The 24,658-nt window shown below is 38.3% G+C and overlaps 1 protein-coding gene across 1 annotated transcript in view; it reads left to right on the top strand.

Annotated features, from left to right (window-relative positions):
* LOC124360920 (60 kDa SS-A/Ro ribonucleoprotein-like) overlaps window positions 1-24,658 on the top strand; it is a 52,272-nt gene that overhangs the window by 15,664 nt on the left and 11,950 nt on the right. Inside the window, exons 4-5 of the mRNA XM_046814921.1 lie at window positions 10,350-10,502; window positions 17,668-17,885. Of these exons, the coding sequence (XP_046670877.1) occupies window positions 10,350-10,502; window positions 17,668-17,885 (371 nt within the window). The remainder of the gene's footprint in view (window positions 1-10,349; window positions 10,503-17,667; window positions 17,886-24,658) is intronic.

Below are 24,658 nucleotides of genomic sequence, written 5' to 3'. Positions count from 1 at the left end.
TTCGTCGATTGTCAGTTCACGGTCGGGATAATAGATCTGTCGCATCTTATTGTTGAAATATTCAACAATATTTTGAATTTTAAAAGACCGGTTGTTAGCAGGTTCAGGGTGATCAGGGGTATCAACTCTTGAATAATGCAGACATCTCAAAATGCCAAGAAATCGATCTCGAGACATGTACTCCTTGAACATAGGAAAGTTCAACAACCGATGAGTTTTCCAATAATCGTTCAATCGATTCAATCTGACGTTGCCAGTCAACAGTAGAAGGCCTAAGAATGTTCTTAGTTCGGCCAACACTAAGTCCTTCCATTTGGTTATGCGAGACGCGGGAGTAGTGGTGGGGCCACAAAATAGTTCCAGGGCATACAAGTTGGTTTGTCTAATAATATTCTCTAAAAACACGGTGTCAAGAAGGAGATTGAACCAGTCAATTGGTTTATTGTCACCTGGAATGGGAACGAGCAAGCCAGGTTGACCAGTAAACGGCAGGTCACGTAAACCAGCCATGTCGCTGGCCGTGTCAGCCCACTGGGGGTGGGGGATGCCGCCTTCACCGTCGCTAGAACTGTTCGAACTCGACTCATTGTCTTCATCAGATGAAAAATTATCGTCAATAACATTATCGTCTTCCTCCATTATGAGTACATACACTTACACAGTCAACAGACACTATAATCCACTCACACAATATCGCAAAGCATACACAACAAACGAAAATGGCGAACCGGGGACGAATCACACCAACTGACTCACCGAAACTGGCACACCTCGCTATGAGTGTTACAGCCTTCCCAGGCAACTGCTCAGCTCACACTGGGGCAATATGAAAGCAGCTGCTGTATGACGAGTTCGCTCGTCCACCGCCAGGCGCGCCAGGTTCGCATGACAAGCATGCTCGTCACCCGCAGTGAATGTGTTAATTGCTGTCCTCAACTTGGTAATTCCAAAGAGTACCATCTTGTCTTAATAGACTTATTACCAAATATTACATTGTATAAGGTAAAAAGTGAAAAAGAATAGCTATTTTAATTTTTTATATTGTTATGTCTATAGTCATGTAAATATTTGTGCACATCTTCTTACAAGTGAAACACTTTTTAAAATATATTTAATTGATTATAAATATTGTACTAGAGATAATATTATTATATAAATACAAAATACTAATCTTATTTTTAAAATTGTATGGTTTACAATCAAGATTGTTAGACCTATTTTGTTATTATCTAAGTTATTCATTCATAATTATATTGTACATGCAGTTAAATTAAAATTAAAATATAATAGAAGAGTTAGTTATTCAATAGATTGGACTTCCATAAATAAAACATGTCATATCCTAAAATAAATTAGATATATTGTTCAATTGCATTTTTTAACCAAAATATACAGACTTTTATAAACTGATTGTTCTTCAAAACAAAAATTAGTCACTCAGCAAACTAAAGATAAACCACCTGGTTCTCTAAAACTGTTAATAATATTTTATAATAAAACTGTAAATGTTAATCTGCATGTTTGAACTTAAAATTTTAGAATTCTCTCAATAAAACATACATTGAAATTTAATACAAAATACTGTTAAATACATGATCTGTTCAAAATAAACCGTTATTCAGACATCGATCTAGTACACGTAGTATGTACACCCGAGTGATACAGCAGGTAGTGCTGGGAGAGTTACTGACAGTTTCCGGCAGTAGCTGCTATGCCCAGCACTTGACAGAGCGTTGAATAGCTCTTGCAGACCTTTCATGTCTGTCTCATTGTACTGTAACTATATCAAACATCTACACCCGAGTGATACAGCAGGTAGTGCTGGGAGAGTTGCTGACAGTTTCCGGCAGTAGCCGCTATGCCCAGCACTTGACAGAGCGTTGAATAGCTCTTGCAGACCTTTCATGTCTGTCTCATTGTACTGTAACTATATCAAACATCTACACTCGAGTGATACAGCAGGTAGTGCTGGGAGAGTTACTGACAGTTTCCGGCAGTAGCTGCTATGCCCAGCACTTGACAGAGCGTTGAATAGCTCTTGCAGACCTTTCATGTCTGTCTCATTGTACTGTAACTATATCAAACATCTACACTCGAGTGATACAGCAGGTAGTGCTGGGAGAGTTACTGACAGTTTCCGGCAGTAGCTGCTATGCCCAGCACTTGACAGAGCGTTGAATAGCTCTTGCAGACCTTTCATGTCTGTCTCATTGTACTGTAACTATATCAAACATCTACACTCGAGTGATACAGCAGGTAGTGCTGGGAGAGTTACTGACAGTTTCCGGCAGTAGCTGCTATGCCCAGCACTTGACAGAGCGTTGAATAGCTCTTGCAGACCTTTCATGTCTGTCTCATTGTACTGTAACTATATCAAACATCTACACCCGAGTGATACAGCAGGTAGTGCTGGGAGAGTTGCTGACAGTTTCCGGCAGTAGCTGCTATGCCCAGCACTTGACAGAGCGTTGAATAGCTCTTGCAGACCTTTCATGTCTGTCTCATTGTACTGTAACTATATCAAACATGTACACCCGAGTGATACAGCAGGTAGTGCTGGGAGAGTTGCTGACAGTTTCCGGCAGTAGCCGCTATGCCCAGCACTTGACAGAGCGTTGAATAGCTCTTGCAGACCTTTCATGTCTGTCTCATTGTACTGTAACTATATCAAACATCTACACTCGAGTGATACAGCAGGTAGTGCTGGGAGAGTTGCTGACAGTTTCCGGCAGTAGCTGCTATGCCCAGCACTTGACAAAGCGTAGAATAGCTATTGCAGACCTTTCATGTCTGTCTCATTGTACTGTAACTATATCAAACATCTACACTCGAGTGATACAGCAGGTAGTGCTGGGAGAGTTGCTGACAGTTTCCGGCAGTAGCCGCTATGCCCAGCACTTGACAGAGCGTTGAATAGCTCTTGCAGACCTTTCATGTCTGTCTCATTGTACTGTAACTATATCAATCATCTACACTCGAGTGATACAGCAGGTAGTGCTGGGAGAGTTGCTGACAGTTTCCGGCAGTAGCTGCTATGCCCAGCACTTGACAGAGCGTTGAATAGCTCTTGCAGACCTTTCATGTCTGTCTCATTGTACTGTAACTATATCAATCATCTACACTCGATTGATACAGCAGGTAGTGCTGGGAGAGTTGCTGACAGTTTCCGGCAGTAGCCGCTATGCCCAGCACTTGACAGAGCGTTGAATGGCTCTTGCAGACCTTTCATGTCTGTCTCATTGTACTGTAACTATATCAATCATCTACACTCGAGTGATACAGCAGGTAGTGCTGGGAGAGTTACTGACAGTTTCCGGCAGTAGCTGCTATGCCCAGCACTTGACAGAGCGTTGAATAGCTCTTGCAGACCTTTCATGTCTGTCTCATTGTACTGTAACTATATCAATCATCTACACTCGAGTGATACAGCAGGTAGTGCTGGGAGAGTTACTGACAGTTTCCGGCAGTAGCTGCTATGCCCAGCACTTGACAGAGCGTTGAATAGCTCTTGCAGACCTTTCATGTCTGTCTCATTGTACTGTAACTATATCAAACATCTACATTCGAGTGATACAGCAGGTAGTGCTGGGAGAGTTACTGACAGTTTCCGGCAGTAGCTGCTATGCCCAGCACTTGACAGAGCGTTGAATAGCTCTTGCAGACCTTTCATGTCTGTCTCATTGTACTGTAACTATATCAAACATCTACATTCGAGTGATACAGCAGGTAGTGCTGGGAGAGTTGCTGACAGTTTCCGGCAGTAGCTGCTATGCCCAGCACTTGACAGAGCGTTGAATAGCTCTTGCAGACCTTTCATGTCTGTCTCATTGTACTGTAACTATATCAAACATCTACACCCGAGTGATACAGCAGGTAGTGCTGGGAGAGTTGCTGACAGTTTCCGGCAGTAGCTGCTATGCCCAGCACTTGACAGAGCGTTGAATAGCTCTTGCAGACCTTTCATGTCTGTCTCATTGTACTGTAACTATATCAAACATCTACACCCGAGTGATACAGCAGGTAGTGCTGGGAGAGTTGCTGACAGTTTCCGGCAGTAGCCGCTATGCCCAGCACTTGACAGAGCGTTGAATAGCTCTTGCAGACCTTTCATGTCTGTCTCATTGTACTGTAACTATATCAAACATCTACACCCGAGTGATACAGCAGGTAGTGCTGGGAGAGTTGCTGACAGTTTCCGGCAGTAGCTGCTATGCCCAGCACTTGACAGAGCGTTGAATAGCTCTTGCAGACCTTTCATGTCTGTCTCATTGTACTGTAACTATATCAAACATCTACACCCGAGTGATACAGCAGGTAGTGCTGGGAGAGTTGCTGACAGTTTCCGGCAGTAGCTGCTATGCCCAGCACTTGACAGAGCGTTGAATAGCTCTTGCAGACCTTTCATGTCTGTCTCATTGTACTGTAACTATATCAAACATCTACACCCGAGTGATACAGCAGGTAGTGCTGGGAGAGTTGCTGACAGTTTCCGGCAGTAGCTGCTATGCCCAGCACTTGACAGAGCGTTGAATAGCTCTTGCAGACCTTTCATGTCTGTCTCATTGTACTGTAACTATATCAAACATCTACACCCGAGTGATACAGCAGGTAGTGCTGGGAGAGTTGCTGACAGTTTCCGGCAGTAGCTGCTATGCCCAGCACTTGACAGAGCGTTGAATAGCTCTTGCAGACCTTTCATGTCTGTCTCATTGTACTGTAACTATATCAAACATCTACACCCGAGTGATACAGCAGGTAGTGCTGGGAGAGTTGCTGACAGTTTCCGGCAGTAGCTGCTATGCCCAGCACTTGACAGAGCGTTGAATAGCTCTTGCAGACCTTTCATGTCTGTCTCATTGTACTGTAACTATATCAAACATCTACACCCGAGTGATACAGCAGGTAGTGCTGGGAGAGTTGCTGACAGTTTCCGGCAGTAGCTGCTATGCCCAGCACTTGACAGAGCGTTGAATAGCTCTTGCAGACCTTTCATGTCTGTCTCATTGTACTGTAACTATATCAAACATCTACACCCGAGTGATACAGCAGGTAGTGCTGGGAGAGTTGCTGACAGTTTCCGGCAGTAGCTGCTATGCCCAGCACTTGACAGAGCGTTGAATAGCTCTTGCAGACCTTTCATGTCTGTCTCATTGTACTGTAACTATATCAAACATCTACACTCCGAGTGATACAGCAGGTAGTGCTGGGAGAGTTGCTGACAGTTTCCGGCAGTAGCTGCTATGCCCAGCACTTGACAGAGCGTTGAATAGCTCTTGCAGACCTTTCATGTCTGTCTCATTGTACTGTAACTATATCAAACATCTACACCCGAGTGATACAGCAGGTAGTGCTGGGAGAGTTGCTGACAGTTTCCGGCAGTAGCTGCTATGCCCAGCACTTGACAGAGCGTTGAATAGCTCTTGCAGACCTTTCATGTCTGTCTCATTGTACTGTAACTATATCAAACATCTACACCCGAGTGATACAGCAGGTAGTGCTGGGAGAGTTGCTGACAGTTTCCGGCAGTAGCTGCTATGCCCAGCACTTGACAGAGCGTTGAATAGCTCTTGCAGACCTTTCATGTCTGTCTCATTGTACTGTAACTATATCAAACATGTACACCCCGAGTGATACAGCAGGTAGTGCTGGGAGAGTTGCTGACAGTTTCCGGCAGTAGCTGCTATGCCCAGCACTTGACAGAGCGTTGAATAGCTCTTGCAGACCTTTCATGTCTGTCTCATTGTACTGTAACTATATCAAACATCTACACCCGAGTGATACAGCAGGTAGTGCTGGGAGAGTTGCTGACAGTTTCCGGCAGTAGCTGCTATGCCCAGCACTTGACAGAGCGTTGAATAGCTCTTGCAGACCTTTCATGTCTGTCTCATTGTACTGTAACTATATCAAACATCTACACCCGAGTGATACAGCAGGTAGTGCTGGGAGAGTTGCTGACAGTTTCCGGCAGTAGCTGCTATGCCCAGCACTTGACAGAGCGTTGAATAGCTCTTGCAGACCTTTCATGTCCGCCTCATTGTATTTTAACTTCAGAACTTTTCAACAAACCGTTTGCAGTTTTACGATTATGACATTCCAATCTATACCTGTATATATTCAATTTTTTAATAAAAATTCACATTTTTATTTTATAAAGCGTTGAAAATACCCTTAATGTACAGTTTAACTTGAATTTAATTGAAATTTCAAAACTTTAGGCGCGTATACAAACATTTATTAAGTTAAATGTCATCAATATGTTTGTAATAGCTCAAAAAATAAACGTACAATGAGGAAAATTGAAAACCCTGGCATCAGCATTCACCAGAGTGGTAGCGCGTACCCTTAATACTATAATTGTTATTATAAGTTCTTATGTTATTGTACTATATATTTCATCTTAACATTAATAAAATACAAATTATTAAAATCACTTTGATAGAGCATGTATATAATTATATTGAAGGTGCCATACTCTAACTGCATTCAAATTGAATGACACAGTTTATTTAATGAAGTTGTAACATTTATATCGGTAAATGTCTTGTTACTCTCTTAATCATTTCATTTTATCTTTGTAAATTTAAATAAATAAACTCCAATGGAGGCTCCAAATCTGAAAGTAGAAAAGGAAATTTATTTAGAACCAGATAATTTTCAGGGTGGCCACCCGACCGGAGAACCGGGAGTTTTTCTGAGAACCGGGAAAATTTTAAAAAAATAAATTTTTCGTCTCCTAGAACTTATAAAATCAAGATGTAATTTAACAGCTTCTTGAATCAAGAACTGATTAATCAAGAAACATCGTATTTTACTCGATGTGGCTCGTGAAATCGTGAATGAAGATCGACATATGTATGTGAGCTACATCTGACCCCGGTTGATCTGTTACATCCACTAGTGTAGTGAGTTTATCTTGGTGAGTTCTACTCCTGTGCCGTGGCAAGCCTCCACCCCCTCCCCCAAATAGGCAACAATACATTGGACAATTAAAATCAGTAGACCGATCGTTTCTGACTTCGGCACTAAACAAGTGGTACGCTTTAAGTGGTAACGTGGCAAGCTACTCAAGTATTATTCAGTCGCTGAAGTGGGGTCTCCGGACGAAGTTGTCAAACTTTTATTCTTTAGAGAAAATAGTGTTTTGGAAAGACGTGTGTTAGATAGAGAGCACAAGCCTAAAATGTACAGTGTTATAAATAGGCTTCAGATTTCGGTTCGTTGAATAATATAATGTTTGACAGTATGATTGGAGGTGCAGCCCGGGTTTTTGAATACATCATAATGTCAGTTCGATTTATACAAAGCTTAATAAGGTACCTTTGGAGAAGAAAGTAGTGGGTAGGTTACAACAAGTAACGTCGAGAAGGGGGCGTTTGCGTCCTGTTGCACAGCCATGACAGAATGGGCTGAGGGTTGAGCGGCAGGAGAAACATTTAATGTCTACAATTGGTGGGAGATAAGCACCATCGTGGTACTGCCCTGATGCTCACGTCTGCCATGGCTAGTGTCCACCGCTTACCACTCGTATCGTGGCCAAGGCCTGTGAACGATTGCTTCTCACACACGTTACGATTTTCATCAAATTACATAGGTTAAAACAAATAAAGTGATGTTATGTTTTGATATCACTCTCATATCCAAATCTCGACTGAACCGCGTTTACACCGGCAAATTATGGCGCAAGTTTTGTCTCTGACTGTCATCATCGCTAGTCTAAACGGGCGCAAGAGCTCTCGCGTGCGCTGCCACAACCAGTGCCGGACAGTCGGTTACAAGAACTGGAGAACAGTGTCGGCTATTAAAATTTCAATTATAAACATTGCCGAGACATCACTGTCGTGTGTGAACAGACTTTGTCTTGACTCCCAGAACAACCAGCGATACAACTGTAGCAAGTACTTGCGACAGTTCTCGTGAGTAAAATTGCTTACATTGTTCACATTATGCTACAGTAGCTGTGCAAATTCTCTCGCAACTTAATGTTGTTGCCAGTCAACAAACAGCAGACGGCCAGATGATAGAATCAGCCACGCTCATCAGTTTTCGTCGCCAGAGAGGCATTGGTTGGACGACGGCTGGAAATCCCGTCAGTTCTCCGGTCAACTATTTACCGGGACGACTTTTTTCTGTGTCTATATGTTTCAACGCTAGCGTTCTATGCACGGACTTTAGCTCCTCGATAGTAAACAGACGATCACTAATTCGTATTTTATCCGTATGTCGTTCTTTGCATAGTTGTAAATAAAAATAATATATTCTCTATAAATATACATGCATACATTTTTATGTAAATTTAATATATTCTGGATGCTCATTTTATGACCTACCCTATTACTTAAAAAGGAAAAATAACTTAAAATTTTAAATATATTAATTTCCCTGAATCCTCTGAATCTCTACGAATTCCTTTGAAGTAACGTGTTATTCTTAGGCTTCCGCTCTCCCACAATAGGTCAATTAATTAAGTAGAGTTCAGATGAAAGTATTTGGTTTATTTGTTGATTATCCTGAACCGACCTTGTGTACCGGCAAAATCATTGTCTCGTACCGATAGTTCGTTCACCGCTAGACCTCTGACCCGCAATACTGGACTGCAGTCTGCCTTGCGGTAGCGCTGTGTTGGTATTTATTTGTTATCTTTATATTTCCGAATTGGATACATGTACTTTCTAAACATCACAGAAAGGAAAGTTATTAGATATACACAATGTTATGTCGACACTTCGAAAGACACAGAGATAAAAACTAAGGAGCTTAAAATAAGTGATAGCGATAGCGACGAAATGCTAGAACACTGCAGCTTTGTAGCAATTCTTGCAACTGCTAGTGATGATAAAATGTCGTCCTTGCACTTAACGTAAAGGTTAAATAAAGTATTACAGTTGTCTATTTGTTTTTGAAAATAGACTAGATAATCGGAAATTTTCGACCGGGAAACAACAGGGAATTTGAAAAGAGGTTTTGAGTGGCCACCCTGATTTTATTGAGACCTATTAATTTTTAATTGAAAATTTAACAGTATTATAGAAGACTGAAAACATATACGTATACATGTTTGTTGAAATGAGAAATCAAAGGTGATAAAACAGACTTAACATTGTAGAGACAAGATCTCTGTTCACAGGAGCAAGAAGGTGGGTAGGACAATAAGAAAGGTACATACACCTGTTGTGTCCCGTGCGGCAGACCTTGACCTCCTATTTAGAATTATAATCCTGGTACAGTTTGACTATGTGCAATCTGATTGTTTATAATGTATGCAAGCAAGTGATGGTCTGGTCTTGCAGGCGGCGGCAACGGCTTCAAGAGAGCGGTAGGTCAGTGGTACCTAAACTGGTACAGTTTGACTATGTGCAATCTGATTGTTTATAATGTATGCAAGCAATTGATGGTCTGGTCTTGCAGGCGGCGGCAACGGCTTCAAGAGAACGGTAGGTCAGTGGTACCTAAACTGGTACAGTTTGACTATGTGCAATCTGATTGTTTATAATGTATGCAAGCAAGTGATGGTCTGGTCTTGCAGGCGGCGGCAACGGCTTCAAGAGAACGGTAGGTCAATGGTAGCTAAACTGGTACAGTTTGACTATGTGCAATCTGATTGTTTATAATGTATGCAAGCAAGTGATGGTCTGGTCTTGCAGGCGGCGGCAACGGCTTCAAGAGAACGGTAGGTCAATGGTACCTAAACTGGTACAGTTTGACTATGTGCAATCTGATTGTTTATAATGTATGCAAGCAAGTGATGGTCTGGTCTTGCAGGCGGCGGCAACGGCTTCAGGAGAACGGTAGGTCAATGGTACCTAAACTGGTACAGTTTGACTATGTGCAATCTGATTGTTTATAATGTATGCAAGCAAGTGATGGTCTGGTCTTGTAGGCGGCGGCAACGGCTTCAAGAGAACGGTAGGTCAATGGTACCTAAACTGGTACAGATTGACTATGTGCAATCTGATTGTTTATAATGTATGCAAGCAAGTGATGGTCTGGTTTTGCAGGCGGCGGCAACGGCTTCAGGAGAACGGTAGGTCAATGGTACCTAAACTGGTACAGTTTGACTATGTGCAATCTGATTGTTTATAATGTATGCAAGCAAGTGATGGTCTGGTCTTGTAGGCGGCGGCAACGGCTTCAAGAGAACGGTAGGTCAATGGTACCTAAACTGGTACAGTTTGACTATGTGCAATCTGATTGTTTATAATGTATGCAAGCAAGTGATGGTCTGGTCTTGTAGGCGGCGGCAACGGCTTCAAGAGAACGGTAGGTCAATGGTACCTAAACTGGTACAGTTTGACTATGTGCAATCTGATTGTTTATAATGTATGCAAGCAAGTGATGGTCTGGTCTTGCAGGCGGCGGCAACGGCTTCAAGAGAGCGGTCGGTCAGTGGTACCTGGTGTGGATGCCGTTCGACTTGGCAGATATCTTACTCCACCAGAAAAGCTACCACGGCTGGAAACATACCGATGTCTTACGAATCGCTCACATCAAACCGATTTCAATAGGTGAATTATTATTTTATGTTATACCAAATCTCTTCTATCAGTGTTACTTTAACCTTATACCGTTTCAAAAATAATTTAAAAAATGTGTTTAGTAATATACCACTAACCTGCTCACAATAACAGAACTCTCACTTAGTTTTTCTCAAATTACAAGGAGTTTGTTATACAGAAGATAGGTTACCATAAATTTTGTGCAAGATGGGTACCGAAAATGTTAGTAGAAACCCATAAAAATCAATGTATGGTGTTTCCACATTCGTTTTACAGTCCGGACTTTGCACCCAGCGACTACTACCTCTTTCCAGCAATGAAGACCTGGTTCTTGACATGGAACCTGGTTGAAGTCTCAGGCGGCAGAAGTGTATAATGCTGGAATTTCAAAACTACTTCACTGCTATGATAAGTGCCTAAATTTGTATGGTGACTATGTCAAAAAAATTTAGTGTCACTTTTAACCCTTAAAGCGCCGTAAGCGCGTAGATGCGCAATATACTTGTTTTTACTATTTTGCACTGTTAGTTCTGAGTTTGTCCGCTAGACTGTGCGGGGTGTATGTTACAGTAGTGTAGCGGGGCTGTGCCACATCACCTGAAACCTTTGTGTTTAACGATCGATACTGGACCGGTTTTTGTTGAACAGCTGGCAGTTTGGTAGTACTGCTCAACGCCGCAAGCGCATTTATGTGTACGTCACTGCCTCGCCGGGCAGCTCTTGTGTTCTTCTTCATATCCTGTTGAAGTAGTGCGAATATTTGATCGGTAAACTACTGTGTAGTTTTATGTGTTACATGAACATCTTTTTATGAAAGTTATATATTTATAAACTTTTGAAATAAACAGTTTCTTGAATGGTGATAAAAGTCTTTTTTCCTCGTAGAAATATTTTACTCCTTATATTTATAATTATGTATTTTGGCTGTTGTTCCGAAATTTTACATTTATTTTTATTAGACTTGTTCTTACTCCAATAAGTGTTACAATCTTTTATTTACTTCTATAAACATCTGAAAACTATTTTGTAATTAGAAAAATAACACCCGTTAGAGGACTAAGAATTTGGAAAATATTTGGTTTTTATATTTATGGCATGTAAATTTAATTTTTTATGATAACTTTGTATTAAATATGTAATATACTTATTTTCTAATTCTATTCTAGTACATATAAGCACGCAATGTCATCATTTATATACATAATTTAAAAAAAGGAAACAGTAACAGAGTTATTTAAGCATTAGGTAAAATTTATAAAGGAGCGGGAACGCTAAATAGTAAATCATGTGTATTTTGGGCAATAAATATGATAAAGGATATTTTTTTGCAGTTTCTGTTTTATTTTGTTACCTAAAAAAAGAAATTAAAATTAGCGTTGAGAAAATCTAATTTTAATTTTTTTTATAATAAATGAGCGCTAATCTAGAATTAGGCTGAAACTGTTTGGCGCTTTAAGGGTTAACAAATTACATACTTATACAGTAATAAGCTAAAAGTGAAATAAAATTGTTGTCTTTATAAACAAGCACATTAAGACAGGACACATTCAGGACACTTAACAATATCAAGACTAAATATCATGTTAAATTCACGAATATGAGGACCTTTATTACAAGTTAAGTGAACAGGAGAGGCTTGCTCTATCAATCTTCTGTTCCACTCCACAGAACTGCTAGAAGAGGATATGTTTCCTTTGGAGTCAGGAATGTCGTGACGTATATTGTGAGTTTAATGAAACAGGAGAGTCTTGCCCCACCAATATTCTGTTCCACTCCACAGAAGTGCTAGAAGAGGATATATTTCCTTTGGAGTCAGGAATGTCGTGACGTATATTGTGAGTTTAATGAAACAGGAGAGTCTTGCCCCACCAATCTTCTGTTCCACTCCACAGAAGTGCTAGAAGAGGATATATTTCCTTTGGAGTCAGGAATGTCGTGACGTATATTGTGAGTTTAATGAAACGGGAGAGTCTTACCCCACAGAACTGCTAGAAGAGGATATATTTCCTTTGGAGTCAGGAATGTCGTGACGTATATTGTGAGTTTAATGAAACGGGAGAGTCTTGCCCCACCAATCTTCTGTTCCACTCCACAGAAGTGCTAGAAGAGAATACCTATTTCCCTTTGGAATCAGGAATGTCGTGTTCTATTGGTTTGAGTTTAATGAAACAGGAGAGTCTTGCCCCACCAATCTTCTGTTCCACTCCACAGAAGTGCTAGAAGAGGATATATTTCCTTTGGAGTCAGGAATGTCGTGACGTATATTGTGAGTTTAATGAAACGGGAGAGTCTTACCCACAGAACTGCTAGAAGAGGATATATTTCCTTTGGAGTCAGGAATGTCGTGACGTATATTGTGAGTTTAATGAAACGGGAGAGTCTTACCCCACAGAACTGCTAGAAGAGGATATGTTTCCTTTGGAGTCAGGAATGTCGTGACGTATATTGTGAGTTTAATGAAACAGGAGAGTCTTGCCCCACCAATATTCTGTTCCACTCCACAGAAGTGCTAGAAGAGGATATATTTCCTTTGGAGTCAGGAATGTCATGGACCTATATTGTGAGTTTAATGAAACAGGAGAGTCTTGCCCCACCAATCTTCTGTTCCACTCCACAGAAGTGCTAGAAGAGGATATATTTCCTTTGGAGTCAGGAATGTCGTGACGTATATTGTGAGTTTAATGAAACGGGAGAGTCTTACCCCACAGAACTGCTAGAAGAGGATATATTTCCTTTGGAGTCAGGAATGTCGTGACGTACATTGTGAGTTTAATGAAACGGGAGAGTCTTGCCCATTCCAATCTTCTGTTCCACTCCCACAGAACTGCTAGAAGAGAATACCTATATCCCTTACTGGAATCTAGAATGTGTGTTCTATTGGTTTGTTTTATAAAGAAACAGGAGAGGCTTGCACCAATATTCTGTTCCACTCCACAGAACTGCTAGAAGGGGATATATTTCCTTTGGAGTTTGGAATGTGACGACCTATATTGTGAGTTTATGTCATTTTAATGCCCACAAAATAGGAAAGTTTTTTGTGGTATTGGTCTCTCTTCAAAATTAACTTCATTTAATTCCTCGGGTCTAATGTCTTTTTAATGTTTTTGCCGAAAACTTAAGAATTTGATTTATTAGCAATTTGTTTGTATCAAACTTATTTTCAAGACAGTTTTTCTCCATTATTCCCATGTAAAATTTTGTGTAGATTTCAAAAATGGATTCATAATTTAAAAAAAACTTTAAAAATAATGGAGGAAATTGAGTTTATTGAAACAAAACATGATTTTTTTAACAAAATAGCGAAATTGGTCGTAGTTAAAAGATAGATGGGATTGGGATTTTTTATTTTCATATTTTTGTCTATAATACTGAGTAGTATCACCCAACAAAATTTTTCGACAATAACTTAAATTCACCCTGTATTTCCTTTGGAGTTTGGAATGTGACGACCTATATTGTGAGTTTAATGAAACAGGAGAGACTTGCTCCACCAATCTTCTGTTCCACTCCACAGAAGTGCTAGAAGAGAATATATTTCCTTTGGAGTCAGGAATGTCATGGACCTATATTGTGAGTTTAATGAAACAGGAGAGTCTTGCCCCACCAATCTTCTGTTCCACTCCACAGAAGTGCTAGAAGAGAATATATTTCCTTTGGAGTCAGGAATGTCATGGACCTATATTGTGAGTTTAATGAAACAGGAGAGTCTTGCCCCACCAATCTTCTGTTCCACTCCACAGAAGTGCTAGAAGAGAATATATTTCCTTTGGAGTCAGGAATGTCATGGACCTATATTGTGAGTTTAATGAAACAGGAGAGTCTTGCCCCACCAATCTTCTGTTCCACTCCACAGAAGTGCTAGAAGAGAATATATTTCCTTTGGAGTCAGGAATGTCATGGATCTATATTGTGAGTTTAATGAAACAGGAGAGTCTTGCCCCACCAATCTTCTGTTCCACTCCACAGAAGTGCTAGAAGAGAATATATTTCCTTTGGAGTCAGGAATGTCATGGACCTATATTGTGAGTTTAATGAAACAGGAGAGACTTGCTCCACCAATCTTCTGTTCCACTCCACAGAAGTGCTAGAAGAGAATATATTTCCTTTGGAGTCAGGAATGTCATGGACCTATATTGTGAGTTTAATGAAACAGGAGAGTCTTGCCCCACCAATCTTCTGTTCCACTCCACAGAACTGCTAGAAGGGGATATATTTCCTTTGGAGTCAGGAATGTCATGGACCTATATTGTGAGTTTAATGAAACAGGAGAGTCTTGCCCCACCAATCTTCTGTTCCACTCCACAGAAGTGCTAGAAGAGGATATATTTCCTTTGGAGTCAGGAATGTCGTGGACGTATATTGTGAGTTTAATGAAACGGGAGAGTCTTGCCCCACCAATCTTCTGTTCCACTCCACAGAACTGCTAGAAGAGGATATATTTCCTTTGGAGTCAGGAATGTCGTGACGTATATTGTGAGTTTAATGAAACGGGAGAGTCTTGCCCTTCCAATCTTCTGTTCCACTCCCACAGAACTGCTAGAAGAGAATACCTATATCCCTTACTGGAATCTAGAATGTGTGTTCTATTGGTTTGTTTTATAAAGAAACAGGAGAGGCTTGCCCCACCAATATTCTGTTCCACTCCACAGAACTGCTAGAAGAGGATATATTTCCTTTGGAGTCAGGAATGTCGTGACGTATATTGTGAGTTTAATGAAACGGGAGAGTCTTGCCCCACCAATCTTCTGTTCCACTCCACAGAACTGCTAGAAGAGGATATATTTCCTTTGGAGTCAGGAATGTCGTGACGTACATTGTGAGTTTAATGAAACGGGAGAGTCTTGCCCATTCCAATCTTCTGTTCCACTCCCACAGAACTGCTAGAAGAGAATACCTATATCCCTTACTGGAATCTAGAATGTGTGACCTATATTGTGAGTTTATAAAGAAACAGGAGAGGCTTGCACCAATATTCTGTTCCACTCCACAGAACTGCTAGAAGGGGATATATTTCCTTTGGAGTTTGGAATGTGACGACCTATATTGTGAGTTTAATGAAACAGGAGAGTCTTGCTCCACCAATCTTCTGTTCCACTCCACAGAAGTGCTAGAAGAGAATATATTTCCTTTGGAGTCAGGAATGTCATGACCTATATTGTGAGTTTAATGAAACAGGAGAGTCTTGCCCCACCAATCTTCTGTTCCACTCCACAGAAGTGCTAGAAGAGAATATATTTCCTTTGGAGTCAGGAATGTCATGGACCTATATTGTGAGTTTAATGAAACAGGAGAGTCTTGCCCCACCAATCTTCTGTTCCACTCCACAGAAGTGCTAGAAGAGAATATATTTCCTTTGGAGTCAGGAATGTCATGGACCTATATTGTGAGTTTAATGAAACAGGAGAGTCTTGCCCCACCAATCTTCTGTTCCACTCCACAGAAGTGCTAGAAGGGAATATATTTCCTTTGGAGTCAGGAATGTCATGGACCTATATTGTGAGTTTAATGAAACAGGAGAGTCTTGCCCCACCAATCTTCTGTTCCACTCCACAGAACTGCTAGAAGGGGATATATTTCCTTTGGATTGAGGAATGTCATGGACCTATATTGTGAGTTTAATGAAACAGGAGAGTCTTGCCCCACCAATCTTCTGTTCCACTCCACAGAAGTGCTAGAAGGGGATATATTTCCTTTGGATTGAGGAATGTCATGACCTATATTGTGAGTTTAATGAAACAGGAGAGTCTTGCCCCACCAATCTTCTGTTCCACTCCACAGAACTGCTAGAAGGGGAATATATTTCCTTTGGATTGAGGAATGTCATGACCTATATTGTGAGTTTAATGAAACAGGAGAGTCTTGCCCCACCAATCTTCTGTTCCACTCCACAGAACTGCTAGAAGGGGATATATTTCCTTTGGATTGAGGAATGTCATGACCTATATTGTGAGTTTAATGAAACAGGAGAGTCTTGCCCCACCAATCTTCTGTTCCACTCCACAGAACTGCTAGAAGGGGATATATTTCCTTTGGATTGAGGAATGTCATGACCTATATTGTGAGTTTAATGAAACAGGAGAGTCTTGCCCCACCAATATTCTGTTCCACTCCACAGAAGTGCTAGAAGGGGATATATTTCCTTTGGATTGAGGAATGTCATGACCTATATTGTGAGTTTAATGAAACAGGAGAGTCTTGCCCCACCAATATTCTGTTCCACTCCACAGAAGTGCTAGAAGGGGATATATTTCCTTTGGATTGAGGAATGTGATGACCTATATTGTGTGTTTAATGAAACAGGAGAGTCTTGCCCCACCAATATTCTGTTCCACTCCACAGAAGTGCTAGAAGGGGATATATTTCCTTTGGATTGAGGAATGTCATGACCTATATTGTGAGTTTAATGAAACAGGAGAGTCTTGCCCCACCAATATTCTGTTCCACTCTACAGAACTGCTAGAAGGGGATATATTTCCTTTGGATTGAGGAATGTGATGACCTATATTGTGAGTTTAATGAAACAGGAGAGTCTTGCCCCACCAATATTCTGTTCCACTCTACAGAACTGCTAGAAGGGGATATATTTCCTTTGGATTGAGGAATGTCATGACCTATATTGTGAGTTTAATGAAACAGGAGAGTCTTGCCCCACCAATATTCTGTTCCACTCCACAGAACTGCTAGAAGGGGATATATTTCCTTTGGATTGAGGAATGTGATGACCTATATTGTGAGTTTAATGAAACAGGAGAGGCAAATATGAGGCACCGTCATGGCAACTCCATTTCCCCTCCCCTGGCTCCCACCCTCTCTTATCTTCCACATCTCTGCATTGTGCAAGTTTTTCTCATGTACTTAGCTTTTTAGTTTATGTCCGAAACCAGCTGGATTACATCCTGGTAAAGCTCTGACGATTGTAACTATTACTCAGTGTCAGACCTCACAAACTCAGTTGATGGGATAAAACTTCCTCAGATAGAGTGTAAGTTACTGTATCGATTTTTTACATACAACTTGTGTAAGTATAAAGCCTCAAACTATGTATCTAGCTAAGTGAGGCAGATCAGGTCAACCTTTAGACGTGATGCAAGTACTTTGTGTACTAAAACAATTTTTAAATAGGTTAAAGTGGTAGTTGGCACAGAGAATTGTTGATACACTTACTGTGTTTTAGAGCAACAATTGCTGTTTACGTACGCAACGAGAGGGCTCAAGGAGGCGACGACTCGGTTTGGAGAAAGCCCAAATGAGCAAGTACAGGAGCTCCTGGAGTACATCACAACGGTGGAGTCTTTCAGGAAGATAAAGGAGCCAGAGAAGGCAGCTAGAGCACTCGCTGTGGAACTGCACAACCTGGAGCGGGTCCCAACAAATCTCTTGAAATATCAGGAGGTAGTGTATCATTCTTGTGTTTACTATAATTTCTCATGTAATAAGTTAAACTATACACACGTCATGAACCGCACGCACATACGTTACAAGATATAACGATTGTATTTTTTAACCTCATTGTTAGGAACAGTTGTATGTCTGTCATAGAAATAAATATCTGAACAGAAATCCAGGAGACATAAAAGGAGGAGTATTTTCAAAATTTATAAACAAATTTTTTTTAAATATCCATTTTACTTGAACTTAAAAGGAATTATATTCAAATATGTCAGTACTATTATATCTATGCTAAAACCATTGTTACGAATAATAATGCAATTCAATGTATTATTTTTATTTATATTAGTAAAACTACGTTGAATAAAGAATGCTTCTCTATTGTCAACTGGTACTAATAATCTTTTTGTAATTTGTAGAATCTCTTGAGGGGAAACATTAACCCTCTAAGCGAGGTTATTTTGGATGATTTGCTTAGTGTTTTTGTAAAATTTGTAACAATTACTTTTTAATGGTAGAGAGAGAGAGAGAATATCTTTATTTCACAATCCTAAAGATTAGAAATGGTGTCACATACAGTTACAAAACATACAGATACAAAACATATAAACAAACAAAACAACAAAATTTAAAAACAAATGTATAACATTTGTAAACAGCAACATAAATTACTAATATAATAACCCTTTGGCTGCTAAGAATTTTTTGACATGTTATCCCAAAAGTGCTAAGCCTAAAATGGTGAATTTGTAGAGTTTAACTAAAAAAAATCATAAGTTCCTCAAATTTTAACCTATTTTATTGATTTATGTTTTGTTTTGTAGTATAATACACGTAAGAAAATAAAAAATAATACATTTTGAAAAATACAAAACTATGTAAACAAATAAATAATTTTTTTCCCCAACTTTGACACAGAAAAACATAATTGAATTTAACTTTTATTTTTTTAAATACATTTTTTTTACCTAAAACCATATGTTGTTTTGAGTACATAATGAAAAAACACAAAAAACTTACCCTGTGCTATCTAGATCACAGCTGTTTTTTGCCGTTAGTGTACTTAAAAAAAAAACCAGCAAATACAAGTATTGTTATTATTTTTAAGGAAAAGTAAACTTATTCAACTGTCATTTACCGCAATCTGGGTGTAAATAACATAATATTTAGCACTGGAAAAAAAATTCTCAACAACAAAATATCTTTCCATAGCATTTTTCGGCACGATTACCAAAAACGACATATCGTTGCATAGCAGCCAAAGGGTTAATAACTTTTAATAATCTAAGGGAGAATGTCTGTCCAATTTAAAAATTCGTTTATGTTGTAAAAAGGCCTGTTCAACAGCCACTAATGCAGTTTCTTCTTTTCACTTTTATTGATTCTTCTTTCTTTACTTCGTCTGGAAGACTGTTGAAGAATCTAGCCCCCACATATGATGGTTTTTTTTTTTTCTCAAAATATGTCCTGTGGTGACTGAGTAAAGTAAAGTTGTTGTGATGCCTTGTGTTATAGTGATGAAGGTCCCTGTTCCGTTGCATCTTCCTTCCAACTGCGTTAAGAACTGTTTCTTGTATGTATAAACTTACAACGGTCAGTATTTTATTCCATTCTTTAAATACCTGTCTACAGCTATCAAGGGGTTTTAAACAGGCCGTAATTCGTAGAGCTCTTTTTTGCAATAATAAGACCCGTTCAAGATTCTTTGCTTAGGAATCATCCCAAACAAGAATTCTGTATCTAAGATGGCTTTCAAAAAGAGCCTGATAGGCAATCTTGACAGTACCAGATGAGCTTATAACCATAGTTCTTCTAATTGCAATTAATTTTCTAATATATGATATAAGATATCATTTAGTTCATGATGAACTAGGACACTTTAATATGCAATACTTGTTGAATTATTACAATAAAAAGTTTTTCATTAGGTTAAAATTTTAAATTCTTGTGAATCTTGGATTTAGCTGAAATTTGATGTTGTCACTGACTTGACTCCTGGAACCTGTAGTCTGCATCCTTCTGAAGAGATCCAAATGAGACAGCAACAAAGAAGTTAAAAATATATATTTATAGGTGTGTTAATGTGTTTTAAGGGCTATGTTACTAATCGAACCCAACCATAAAACAACAAAACCCAGAAAAGCTCCTTCTTCAGAACCAGAAAATTGCAACACTGGAAATGCATTGCATTGCAGTAAATATAGCCCAACAGTACTGTAGTGCAAATTATCTGGTTCTTAAAGAAAGCAAAAGTTTGTAGATTTTCTTTTGGAAAAGGAAAATTGAGACAGTTTGCACTACCTAAACTGGCTAGAGTGTACCAGGCAAAATCTCTTGGATCCTGGAACACACATATAAAGAAGCATTGTAAAAACTTAAATTCTCCTTTATATATATATATTGAGAATGTTTTAGCAGGGGATCAGCCCCAACACAGTTAAAATAGCCTACCATGTTTTGTTTGAAACCCATTTGAGATATGGGCTCACTACTTGGGAAAGATCCTATAAAGGAACCTCCATAGAGTCTTGATACTACAGAAAAGGCAATTTACATTCTCTCCGAGCTAGGTCCACTGGACTCTTGCAGGGACTCATATAAAAATCTTAACATCATGACATTTATTGGATTTTTCATCAAGGAGATTGTCACATTTGCAAACAAGCAAAATCTGAGAAGAAGAGCAGACATGCATGATTATCAGGCAAGGAGACCCAACAGTTAAGTACAAGTTTTCATAAATAAAAATGCAAAAAGTAATGTATTAAAAATAAATATAAAATTGTTGAGTAATAACTGAGATATTGATTTGCAATTTTCTTTAAATTGCCAAAACGCAGCACCTAAATATTTGACTCTCTATGCTGCAGCGTACTCAGCTTGTTTTAAAATCCAGCCCTGCTACCATCCTGTAATCTCCGTTTTCCATCTTCTTGTAAAATATCCTTTAAAATATGTACCACATAGTGGTCCAGAAAATTTATATTTGGATAATATGAATTATCATTCCCATGAAAGAACTGGGTAACTCTCAACAATTAATATTTCCCCCTCATATTGTATTGTCGCTCTTGTTATATTATGCAATCCACAGAGTTATTAGACAATATGAATGACCATTGCCATTAAAGCACTGGTTAACTCTCAACAATTAATATTTCCCCCTCATATTGTATTGTCGCTCTTGTTATATTATGCAATCCACAGATTTATTAGACAATATGAATGACCATTGCCATTAAAGCACTGGTTAACTCTCAACAATTAATATTTCCCCCTCATATTGTATTGTCGCTCTTGTTATATTATGCAATCCACAGAGTTATTAGACAATATGAATGACCATTGCCATTAAAGCACTGGTTAACTCTCAACAATTAATATTTCCCCCTTTATATTGTATTTTCGCTCTTGTTATATTATGCAATCCACAGAGTTATTAGACAATATGAATGACCATTGCCATTAAAGCACTGGTTAACTCTCAACAATTAATATTTCCCCCCTTATATTGTATTGTCGCTCTTGTTATATTATGTCTCTATAAGTATATACCACAGAGTTATTGGACAATATGAATGATCATTGCCATTAAAGCACTGGTTAACTCTCAACAATTAATATTTCCCCCCTTATATTGTATTGTCGCTCTTGTTATATTATGTCTCTATAAGTATATACCACCGAGTTATTAGACAATATGAATGATCATTGCCATTAAAGCACTGGTTAACTCTCAACAATTAATATTTCCCCCCTTATATTGTATTGTCGCTCTTGTTATATTATGTCTCTATAAGTATATACCACCGAGTTATTAGACAATATGAATGATCATTGCCATCAAAGAACTGGTTAACTCTCAACAATTAATATTTCCCCCCTTATATTGTATTGTCGCTCTTGTTATATTATGTCTCTATAAGTATATACCACCGAGTTATTAGACAATATGAATGATCATTGCCATTAAAGCACTGGTTAACTCTCAACAATTAATATTTCCCCCCTTATATTGTATTGTCGCTCTTGTTATATTATGTCTCTATAAGTATATACCACCGAGTTATTAGACAATATGAATGATCATTGCCATTAAAGCACTGGTTAACTCTCAACAATTAATATTTCCCCCCTTATATTGTATTGTCGCTCTTGTTATATTATGTCTCTATAAGTATATACCACCGAGTTATTAGACAATATGAATGATCATTGCCATTAAAGCACTGGTTAACTCTCAACAATTAATATTTCCCCCCTTATATTGTATTGTCGCTCTTGTTATATTATGTCTCTATAAGTATATACCACCGAGTTATTAGACAATATGAATGATCATTGCCATCAAAGAACTGGTTAACTCTCAACAATTAATATTTCCCCCCTTATATTGTATTGTCGCTCTTGTTATATTATGTCTCTATAAGTATATACCACCGAGTTATTAGACAATATGAATGATCATTGCCATCAAAGCACTGGTTAACTCTCAACAATTAATATTTCCCCCCTTATATTGTATTGTCGCTCTTGTTATATTATGTCTCTATAAGTATATACCACCGAGTTATTAGACAATATGAATGATCATTGCCATTAAAGCACTGGTTAACTCTCAACAATTAATATTTCCCCCCTTATATTGTATTGTCGCTCTTGTTATATTATGTCTCTATAAGTATATACCACCGAGTTATTAGACAATATGAATGATCATTGCCATTAAAGCACTGGTTAACTCTCAACAATTAATATTTCCCCCCTTATATTGTATTGTCGCTCTTGTTATATTATGTCTCTATAAGTATATACCACCGAGTTATTAGACAATATGAATGATCATTGCCATCAAAGAACTGGTTAACTCTCAACAATTAATATTTCCCCCCTTATATTGTATTGTCGCTCTTGTTATATTATGTCTCTATAAGTATATACCACCGAGTTATTAGACAATATGAATGATCATTGCCATCAAAGAACTGGTTAACTCTCAACAATTAATATTTCCCCCCTTATATTGTATTGTCGCTCTTGTTATATTATGTCTCTATAAGTATATACCACCGAGTTATTAGACAATATGAATGATCATTGCCATTAAAGCACTGGTTAACTCTCAACAATTAATATTTCCCCCCTTATATTGTATTGTCGCTCTTGTTATATTATGTCTCTATAAGTATATACCACCGAGTTATTAGACAATATGAATGATCATTGCCATCAAAGAACTGGTTAACTCTCAACAATTAATATTTCCCCCTTATATTGTATTGTCGCTCTTGTTATATTATGTCTCTATAAGTATATACCACCGAGTTATTAGACAATATGAATGATCATTGCCATCAAAGAACTGGTTAACTCTCAACAATTAATATTTCCCCCCTTATATTGTATTGTCGCTCTTGTTATATTATGTCTCTATAAGTATATACCACCGAGTTATTAGACAATATGAATGATCATTGCCATCAAAGAACTGGTTAACTCTCAACAATTAATATTTCCCCCCCTTATATTGTATTGTCGCTCTTGTTATATTATGTCTCTATAAGTATATACCACCGAGTTATTAGACAATATGAATGATCATTGCCATTAAAGCACTGGTTAACTCTCAACAATTAATATTTCCCCCCTTATATTGTATTGTCGCTCTTGTTATATTATGTCTCTATAAGTATATACCACTGAGTTATTGGACAATATGAATGATCATTGCCATTAAAGCACTGGTTAACTCTCAAAAATTAATATTTTCCCCCTTATATTGTATTGTCGCTCTTGTTATATGGTGAACTCTCAACAATTAATATTTCCCCTCGTATTGTATTGTCGCTCTTGTTATATTTTGTCTCAATAATATATACCACCGAGTTATTGGACAATATGAATGATCATTGCCATTGAAGAACTGGTGAACTCTCAACAATTAATATTTCCCCCTCGTATTGTATTGTCGCTCTTGTTACATTTTGTCTCAATAAGTATATACCACCGAGTTATTGGACAATATGAATGATCATTACCATTGAAGAACTGGTGAACTCTCAACAATTAATATTTCCCTCTCATATTGTATTGTCCCTCTTGTTATATTTTGTCTCAATAAGTATTTACCACCGAGTTATTGAAAAATATGAATGATCATTGCCATTGAAGAACTGGTGAACTCTCAACAATTAATATTTCCCTCTCATATTGTATTGTCCCTCTTGTTATATTTTGTCTCAATAAGTATATACCACAGAGTTATGAACAATATGAATGATCATTGCCATTGAAGAACTGGTGAACTCTCAACAATTAATATTTCTCCCTCGTATTGTATTGTCGCTCTTGTTACATTTTGTCTCAATAAGTATATACCACCGAGTTATTGGACAATATGAATGATCATTACCATTGAAGAACTGGTGAACTCTCAACAATTAATATTTCCCTCTCATATTGTATTGTTCCTCTTGTTATATTATGTCTCTATAAGTATATATCACTGAGTTATTGAACAATATGAAATATCATTCCCATTGAAGAACTGGTGAACTCTCAACAATTAATATTTCCCCCTCATATTGTATTGTCGCTCTTGTTATAGTTTGTCTCAATAAGTATATACCACCGAGTTATTGGACAATATGAAATATCATTCCCATCGAAGAACTAGTTAACTCTCAACAATTAATACTTCCCCCTCATATTGTATTGTCGCTCTTGTTATATTTTGTCTCAATAAGTATATACCACTGAGTTATTGGACAATATGA

The sequence above is a fragment of the Homalodisca vitripennis genome, chromosome 4 (genome assembly GCF_021130785.1).
Source record: "Homalodisca vitripennis isolate AUS2020 chromosome 4, UT_GWSS_2.1, whole genome shotgun sequence".
Classification (NCBI taxonomy): Eukaryota; Metazoa; Arthropoda; class Insecta; order Hemiptera; family Cicadellidae; genus Homalodisca; species Homalodisca vitripennis.
This window is presented reverse-complemented; position numbering and strand designations above follow the sequence as displayed.